General features: G+C 40.2%; 1 protein-coding gene across 1 annotated transcript; it reads right to left on the bottom strand.

Annotated features, from left to right (window-relative positions):
- Nucleotides 1–1,415: 1,415 nt before the first annotated feature.
- On the bottom strand, nucleotides 1,416–9,453 carry ubl3b (ubiquitin-like 3b). Its single transcript, XM_034137882.1, has 6 exons — nucleotides 9,283–9,453; nucleotides 8,598–8,708; nucleotides 5,325–5,433; nucleotides 4,570–4,656; nucleotides 3,869–3,946; nucleotides 1,416–2,927 (listed from the first exon to the last, which is right to left on the bottom strand). Exons 2-6 carry the CDS (start codon nucleotides 8,622–8,624, stop codon nucleotides 2,875–2,877), a joined length of 354 nt encoding a protein of 117 aa, XP_033993773.1. The 5' UTR covers nucleotides 8,625–8,708; nucleotides 9,283–9,453; the 3' UTR covers nucleotides 1,416–2,874.
- Nucleotides 9,454–9,706: the final 253 nt, after the last annotated feature.

The raw sequence follows: 9,706 nt of genomic DNA, 5'->3' as shown, positions 1-9,706 counted from the left end.
CTGCACTCATTTAATCACTGCTGATCACTCCTGTGTGGACTTTACACTCAACTCTGCGGGCAGTTCAGATAAGAGCAAGTGGAAAAAGTGAAGAATGACCAGTTGTTTAACACAATAGCTTGTTTTAGAGGTGCAGTACAGGGAAAGAAGTGGGTTGATCGCTCTTTTCCTAAACTGCGCTGCCAGTGTCAACTGGAAACCTGGAGTTCTTGCTGCTACACGTCTGGAGCAGATTCCTGAGGCAGACGGAGCAAAGCTGTGGAAATTAACTCAACAGAAAGTCAGGACCCAATTAGAGCACAAGTCCACGGACTTCACATATGTCTGACCAAAATGTCTACAGGTATATTTTGTTTCCTTTAAGCTTTTAAGCAATTTAAAGTGTTACCGTCAGTTGCTTTATAAATATCAACTGGTCTATTTTTAACAGAATCTAACCCATTTAGTTACTAATACTACTTTAACTTGTATCAGAGCATTTTGTACAGACAAAATAAAATATATAAACTTCAATCCATCAGCCCATGATGAGCCACTCATAAGGCTAACAGAGAGACACCGCCACCTAGAGGTAGGCAAATAAAACGTCACAATTGAAACATTTATGTTGAGACAGTTCAACAAAATAAATTATAAAGGACAACTTGGTAATTGCTACAGATTTATTTTGGATTCTTGACCAGTGACAAGTATGATGTTCTCCTTCCTGTCGACATATGGCTACGTGCTGAAATGTGACTGAAAGTCCAGCCTCAGTCTTTAAATGGATAATTATCCAGTCAGTGAATAACCTGCAGTGGATGACAGCTGGCACGCTTCCAGTTCAGTGAAGCAGAAAGTATGTTCTGTCGGGGAGTAAAGCAAGTTATAGCTGGATATGGGAGCTGAAGCTATTCTAGCAACCTAAAAAAAATCCAGACAAATCAAAAATCAATATCAGTTTGAGGGTTATCTATACCAAAAATGTATTACCACTTTCCCTTGCTGCCCTTCTGACAGGGAAATGAAGTCATGTTGCAAAACCCACCGAAGTCCAGTGACAAAAACAATAATTTTACCACTCAGAACACGGGGGGGTTTTCTGGTCTATGGCTGCCTCAATCTGTTGGTTTGTGTTGGTGAATCAAAAGTAAAAAGCAGTCACACAAACTAACTGATCAAGGCAACCTGTGTCTGCAAGGTGAAAGGATTGTTTTGTCAATGGGGTCTGGTATTACACTGACTGCATAAGATCTTCATAAAACCTGCTTTAAGAGCAAATTATCCTTTTAAAAGTAAAACTTATTTGGTCTCTATGACACTCCAAGACATTATTGACAGCTGAAGATTTTACCCGTGGCTTCCATCAGTTTCCTACCAGACTGAAATATCTTTTAGTTGCAATTAGAAAAGATATTGAAATAAACCAAGAGAAGTTGCCTTATTTAAAGATTTATTAATTTATAATACAAGCTTTTATGTAGACCACATTGCATTTTTTGTTTTTACATTTATTCATACTGAGCTAAACTTTGTAGCAGTGACATTGATTGACAAAAACACAAACCAAAGGACACTCAATGGAAGGAATCAAAAGGTTTCCGACTGTTTCTGAAGAAACCGCAGCCCATGAACACTCCCAGTGCACCACCTTAATTTTTTTAAGACCACATGCCCTCACTAGTCATCATACAGTATGCCACGTGCATCACACACCCTCAGACACACTCACATACAGACTCACCCACACTAAAATTTAACAAATACCTATACACAAGATAAAAATTGATATATTTAAATTTCAATATTAATGATATTACTGATTTCCACGATAAAAGGCAAACATGAAGCAAAGACAGCATCCAAATGAAAAGGAGGTGGAACACCACCAACAATGTTTCCTTTTAACTCTTCCTCCAGGTGGGAGAAGCTCTCTTTCCCCCCCCCCCTGCCTCGCTCTCAGTGTCCAGTAGAGGGGGGGGGGGGGGGGGGGGGGGAACACCAACAACACTCCTCCATCACATCTTCTGTCTGCGATTCACTGGCCCGCCGCGTCCGCCCCCGCTGCGAGGAAACATCGACGGCCTAGTCCTTAAAGTCAAAGCCTCACGAGCTACGCGCCGACTCCATCATGTTCCCGTTTGATCCTGAACGCCCCCTCAGGTGGTTCCTCTTCCTTATAAAGTCCTGTCTCCATTGGTCCATTATTCCCAGGATAAACAGGTGTAAGGTAATGGCACAAACGCCACTGGTGCTGATACAGACCGCCAGACTCAGTTAGTGAGGAACAAGAAGAGGACGATGATGGCACATTTTCTACCACGTGGGGAGTTAGGGTCTGTTCCTCTGACTAAATAAAACAAGCCATTGAGGGGGGGGGAAATGATGGCGATGAAACACGATAAACATTTTCTGAATTAACAAACTGGTTAAGTGCAATGACAGGGTTAACAGCATTCAGTAGGGAAACATCCATGTGACTAGTAGGGAAGGGTAATAGCCCAAAAATCTATTTACAGCAACTCTGTGTCCATTTCCACCACGTGTGACGGCTCTTTAAAACTTGTTGAGGTCCGCGAGGGAGCAGGGTATTGTTTAATGTCATGATCTTCAAATTAAAAGGAATACCAACAGCAAATTCTGCTGACACAGTAAAAGTTTTTGGGGGAGAAGTGAATATATTGGCACAAATAAAAGCCTCAGATTGGACAAGCGTTCAACCGAAAGCGGATGAGAGCCCCAACCGGACTTCCTGTGATTTATTCCAAATCCACAGATGACAGGATGACAGGCAGGAGAGAACATGGTGTGTGCATGTTAATAGATGTGTCTCATGTGTGTGTGTTATATGTGTGTGTGTGTGTGTGTGTGTGGAAAAGGTTTGTTTCAGTTACTTTACAAGAGGAGGCAGCAGTTGCTCTCTGTGGTTTTTTCTCTGTTCCTTTGACCTACAAAGAGAAGACAGCAGAGACATGAGGTGAGATTCTTTTTAAAAGCACCCAGCTGAAACTGGAAGAAACATGGCTCTGCAGACTGAGAGGGAGCAGCCGTAACAACACCTACTGCATGATGTATGTGAAAGGTCAAACAAAGTGGAGCCTGAGAAATTATCAACTTCCGTGCTCTGCTGCTGTAGACACACAGCGCTTAAAGAGATCCTACGCTCATAATAAATCCTAAGAGAAACCTCTAACATTTACCTAAAAATGCATCAGTATATTGAAGGAGCAACAGAAACATAGGTGTAGCCCTGCAGTTTGTTTTGTCAGCCCAGATATCTTGTGAAAAATCTACGGTTCACCCAAATCAAAAAACGTACTGAAATGAATTTGGTATAAAGAAAATAATTCTACATAAAAAAGGTCTGGATTATCTTTTGTCTAATAATAAATGCTATTGTTTTAATATCTTATCATACACCATAGTTTTGTGTATTTTATCATTTGTTTAAATATTTATATTGTTGTAATTTAGTTGTTTATTGCTGTTGTGAAGCACTTTGTACAAATTCAATATATTATTTTATTATTAATCTCTCTATAGCTGATATCTCCAATAGACCCCAAAGCAATCTAAATGGAGAAAAGGCATAAAAGTTTGGCAGAAAAACATATATTTTATTATTTTATGACTTTTATTTCCCGCCTGCCTTCACCAGGCTTTTCAGAAATGTAGCCGTTAAGTTTAACTCAGTAACTTCAGTTCAGCTTCAGTAACGTATTATTGTCCAGAGTGAACTATTTTAGCTTTTTTTAGGCCGAGCAGCAAGGCGACGCTCTTCCATATTCTCCCTTTTGGGAGTTTGCAAGCATGAAGCTACTTAAATCTAACAATATACCTTGTTCTGCAACTATATTCTGCAACAGAAAAGACAAGAAAAGACCCTCACCATGAGAGTTGGGCTCTGGGAGAGTCTCTCTGGCGACCAGGTGCATGACGGTGGTTCGGCCTGGTGGCAGCTTCAGAGCTTTAAACAAAGAAAGACACCTCATTATTTATTTATCCTTCAGCTACATTAAACAGTAAGATCCTGTAGAGGCAAACCCTAATTATATGAAGAAGGATTCATGTTTATGATACAGTTTGAAGATCCATCATCATGGTGCTTTTGAAAGGACAACACAACCATCTTAAAGACTGAGGTGACTTCACAAGCTCCTGTCACTATGGCAACAGATGTGTTAATCACGTCACATCCTGAATCTGTGAAACTGAAATAAACCACAATGCTGTTTTAAGTCAGAGCACCAGTGCATGTATTCATCAACTGTGAAATAACTTAAGATTACAGTTATGGCAATTTATTGGAGATACTATTTTATACATGTTTCCAGTTTTACCTGTGGATTTTCATCTCTATTGTTAAACTTTAATATAATGAACCTAACAGGACCAATACAATATGTTGCTTGTAAGCCTAATAAACCTGCACATACGCTGTGGATTAACAACCTACAGAGCTGGTTGAATATCGACAAAATCTCCCTTTAAAAACATTTGGAACAACTGTGATTTATATAAAGACATGTTGCACCCGTTGTCTTCTGGGAAACATTTCAGTTAAAGTGGAATATAATGCGGTTTATTTACCTCCCAGGGTAACGTTGCCATGAAGGAAGCGTCCCTGGAAGATGAGGCGCAGGATGCTGGGGCTGCTCACCGTCTCCTCCTCCCATCCTGCAGAGAAACAAGAGCATCACTTACTGTAGCCACAACTATACTGGAGATCTGAGGACAACATGTTGAAAAGGATCTGATAAAAGTACATCAGCCACTTTTTATATAAACACATTCATCTAAAAACACACATCACTAAGATTTGTAGGATTCTCAAATTGTGAAAAGATATCCAATGGGCAAATATTTTACATTAAAAAACACAAAATATTTTAAACTTGTAAATACATTATATCCATGATACCGTTTCTAAATGATCCTAAAACTAGCCAATGTATGGATTTATCTGCAATAAGGTAATATCAGTGGATTTATTTATCTATACAACTCAAATGTTTACTTGAACTTTTCTACACACGTTTACTATTCCGATGACCCGTGTGCTCCCTTTTGACTTATTTAAGGAGTGGGAAAGTGAGCCTTTTAATATTAGCGTTATAAACAAGCATGTACTTGCTAGTGGTAGTCCACAAAGAAAACAGACAAAGAAAAAAATCAATAATATTATATTAATATCCTAAACTCTAATATAATATGGAATGATTGACAGAAACTGAGTCAGAAAAGATTATGACTGAATCAGAAGAGCTGCATTGCAATAACATCTGTGAAATATATCAAATGAACACAAAAAAAACCCCCGCTATCTGAATCCTATAAGAACGTACCTGCGGGCCAGTTGTCAAACACATGCTTGGCGATGTCTGTGGCCGAGTCATTTGGGGAGAAAGTGAAGTCTTGCGTTTTCCCGCTGACCAGGATTAGGCGGAGGTGCACCTAAAACAAAAAAAAAAAAAACAGCTCAATCGCAGTCCATAGAAAAGTCGTACGAGCGCCATCACAGAACACCAAACTCCCATTAGAGTCGATCTTAATTAGTGTCGGAGGAATCCCTCCACTTCCTCTGACCTCTGCAGACATGCGGTGACCTCCACGCGGCTGGGAAGAGACGGGCATTCCAGTCTAATTAGATTTATCCACACCAGATCTCCACCCTTCGAACTGGGCGACTTCCTTCACCGAGGGCTTACACTGAAGTGAGCCCCTGTTGCCAGAGAGGACAACAGATCAGGGTGGGGCTGCGGGGGAACACTGGCCCTTTAGTTCCTCTCCGGGCTGTCGGCCTAATGCGATAACCCCAGGTGTCCCAGACAGCTCTGGGCCACGTTATTACATTTAGATGGCCAGTGCGTAGCCCCGAGGGGGTTGTGCATATGTGTGGGAGGGTCTTTAACAGTGGGGGCTCCCTCAACGTTTTATCCTCTGAGCAACCACAAAAACCAATCTGTTAATAAATGAATAAATAAAAAGGAGTTGCTTTTACTTGCCTTGAAGGCGTAAATATACACAGGACACCCATGTGGGACACTGCGCACTCGGACTACATCAACACTTTAAAAAAAACTAAGAGCTGTCACAACTCATTGATGAAATGATCAACATAATATATTGTTTTGGTATTAAACTCCTTCATTTTTCAAGTTAAAACTTATTGATTTCCCTCTTTTCTTTGTCTTTTGTGAACCATCTTATTTGGATGTGATGCAAAGTATTTGTTTAGCTCCTTTGTATTAAATGAGGTTAGGGACAGTGCAGACGTTCAGCGTGTGTGTGTGTGTGTGTGTGTGTGTGTTCGCATTCATGTTCAACAGTGTTGAGATTTCACACATGGTCCCCAAGCGGATGTCTTCCTCAACAAAATCAATCAGCTGCCATCAGGCAAAGAGTGCTTAAGGTCAGCTGCAAGATGTATTTCCGCTGAAATATGATGAAGAGATACGATGGTCGAACATCACCATGTATTACACCAACTTTAACCTAAATAAGTTACTCTAAATGCAGTCCTGATATGTATTTATTTGAACGCGAAAAAATCAATATTGTTTTGTCACCTCCTTTTTGTCATATATTCATAAGATTAGATTTAGTGTTTTTTGTAAACAATAAGTAAGTGTTTAAGACATTGGATGAGGCTAGTAATTGTACTGCTTAGTAATGGAAAAAAAGGTCAACCATATATAGTTATGATTAACAGAACTTACACTTTACCCATCCAATGTGTACAGGGTTAAACATCATCAATGTTAGTGTGTATTTTAAACATATGACGTAAATGACTGAGTATAATGTCTCTCAGTACACATTTTATTTGAGATTACTAGATGTTGTCGATTTAAAAATAAACTTTTGTCTGGAGTCCTTCCAGCTCCTTCTCACAGATTTCAGGCAGTAAGAAATAAAGGGATTGTACTCATGTTTTTATATTCATTTGTGTGCTTATTAAATACTGTTTGTATAGTCAGCTCATGGCCAGGATTAAAACATCACTTTGACCTGAATTATTTATCCATTTTGGACCTTAGGCGTATAATTTATGCTGCACCGAGTCCTGTTCCTTATTAATCCATCATCTCTTATCAATCATGCCGCTACTCCAAAATATAACTTTGAGGGAAAAAAGCATGCAGTCAATTAAATCTTCTCCTGAGACATCTCTGCTGAGGGGTCAGGATTGACAGAGGGGTTTCATTCCCCCCCCAACATCTGCCCTTCTTCTGAAGGTGTGACATGAACTTTCTTCGGGTTCACAGAGGAGAGAACAAAGAGACTTAACACGAGGTGTGACGTCAGGAGGGACGACCCCACTCTCTGATCTGTTTACAAATACAATCCTCCCTCAGTGGCACTTCCCCTCCCCCCTTTGAACTGAATAACCTCGATGTGGGGTTACATACCCATGTCATCATTAACAAGCTTTGTCCCCTTCCGCTTTCAGCCCCAACAAAATCAAAACAAAGTCAGATCTGCCCGGTTACACATGGCAACATCCCGCATCACAAATGTTCTCCAATCCAAAGAAAGACATGAAATCCTTGAAACAGTGCCGTGAATTACTTTCTGAACGTTAACAGGACTACCAAATACGTATCCATTCGTGATGTCGTCAAGTTTTCTAAAAACCTTCACAAGCTCACGGCCATGGCTTCTCTGGACATGACACAAAACCTGAGCTGACATTACCTGATGTAGGAGTTCTGGATAAAAAGTCATTGGATTAACTGAATAATGCTTTATTATAAATCACTTTATATTCAGTTCAGCTTCACACATACAAAAATCCTTTATTTGTAAAATATGAATATAAAGCTTATATTTGTAGGTAATGGTATGGCAGCAACTAACAGTTATTTTAAATATCGATTATGCTGATTATTTTAGTGATTAATCATTTGGACTATAAAATGTATATACAAATATTAAATAGTGAAAAAAAACATCTCAGTTTGTCAAAGTCCAAGGTTGATGTCTACAGAGGTCTTGCTTCGTCCATCCAAAACCCAAAGATATTCAGTTTAATATGATATTAAACAGTTAATAGATTCACAAATAATTGCCGTCAATTTATTTTATCTATCGACTAATTGATCAGTCGACTACTTGTTGCAGTTGTGAAAGCAAGCACTCATGGGTTTCATAATAAAACACAAACAATTATAATTAAATATTTTTTTATCCTTCTCTAAATGGGTGTTGTGTGTCCATTCCAATAGTGGGGGACTGTTGCCAGGATTTAGTAAGAGGGTACAATCTATTGGCGTCTAAACCTTGAAAGGAAAGTAGGGCAACGTTTTAACTGAGATTAGACAGATGGTGTTCACAGGAGCAGCAGTCACTGTCCCAGCTAAGTGTTAGTGGAGGTTAGTAATCCCTGACCCCTCCCCTTTTCCCTACCATGGCCCCAAAACCCCAAATTATTTTAATTTAGGGGAACGTTTATGTCATGTCATCCCCATATTAATCAAGTGTACAATCTCTGAATATCATGTAGCAGCTGTAGGTGTGACAGACTGCAGAGACACATACACATCAGCCAACAGAAGATCACCTTGGTGTTGGTGTTTGGAAAATAACTAGAGAAAAGGTGTCAGACCCTCACTCACCATATCAAGATCCCTCTGGGTGGTCATGGCTCGGTGCGGATGAAGGCCGTGGACGAGGATCAGAGAGGACAGGGCTGGTGTGCTTCAGCTGCTGGAGACGGGGCCAGAGCCCTGACACAAACAACACAAACACTGTGAGCTGCACCGCCTGGCACCATCACTGCATATATAATCCATTAGCACCCGAGCTAACATGTCGCAGCCAACATCATAACACTGTCAATCAAACGAGTAACATGCACAAGATTCAACAGCTACCTAAAGTAGGGAGCAAACTGGCTCACTTGCCCGTGATTTAAGCTAATTAAAACAACAAACTGAGCTCGGCAGGCTACAGCAGAGACGAGCTTATCCTCCTCACACTTAACGTTAAGCTAGTGGAGCTGGCGGGCTAATGTTTATTATATTAGCCTGATTTACCTAATGATGCAAATAAGCTGGTGTCAAGTAACAAATCAAATGTTGTTGAACATCTTTAAAAACGCATTTAGCCTGAATACACTTACTAGCACCGAGTTGTGTGCTGCTGACTGATGTCGAAACTGGTCGCTGTGAATAGGAAACCTTATGCTAACATTAGCATTAGCTCCTGTTTTAGCTTATGGCAATCCTGCTATCTCTGGTTAGCTGCGGGCTAACTGGCTAACTAAATGTGCAACGGAGATTTGTGTCCCGTTAAGCTCACCTGCATCTGATGACTGTGATGAAATGTTGCATTCAGTTGAGTTGCCGAATCAGCGGGGAGCGCTTTTCGTGGGGAAAATATCGAGTGTAAATGGATATCGTTGACTGAGGTATATCGGTGGCTAATGGACGGGAAGACGCCGGATGTCAGCTGGTTGTAAACACAGTGAACCACCGCTAATACTTCTGGGAGTTGAAGTCCAGAACAGAGATTATCGCCGCAATTAAAGACCTATTAACAGTCAGGGGAAGAGGAAGTACTCAGATCTTGTACTTCAGTAAAAGTAGAACTACCAGTGTAGGAATACTCTGTTACAAGTAAAAGTCCTGCAATCAAAGTGCTACTCAAGTAAAGGTAGAGAAGTATTGGCATCAAAATATATTTAAAGTAGGCCTACCAAAAGTAAAAGTACTCATTATGCAGA

The sequence above is a fragment of the Trematomus bernacchii genome, unplaced genomic scaffold, assembly GCF_902827165.1.
Source record: "Trematomus bernacchii unplaced genomic scaffold, fTreBer1.1, whole genome shotgun sequence".
Lineage (NCBI taxonomy): Eukaryota > Metazoa > Chordata > Actinopteri > Perciformes > Nototheniidae > Trematomus > Trematomus bernacchii.
Note: the sequence above shows the minus strand (reverse complement) of the source record. Positions and strands in the feature narration are given on the sequence as shown.

Coding starts and splice junctions, on each gene's coding strand:
- ubl3b (XM_034137882.1), bottom strand. CDS start 8,624: ATGACCACCCAGAGGGATCTTGATATG. Junction 4,657..5,324: donor GTTTGACAACTGGCCCGCAG/GTACGTTCTTAT, acceptor GTTTCTCTGCAG/GATGGGAGGAGGAGACGGTG. Junction 2,928..3,868: donor CCCAGAGCCCAACTCTCATG/GTGAGGGTCTTT, acceptor TTCTCTTTGTAG/GTCAAAGGAACAGAGAAAAA.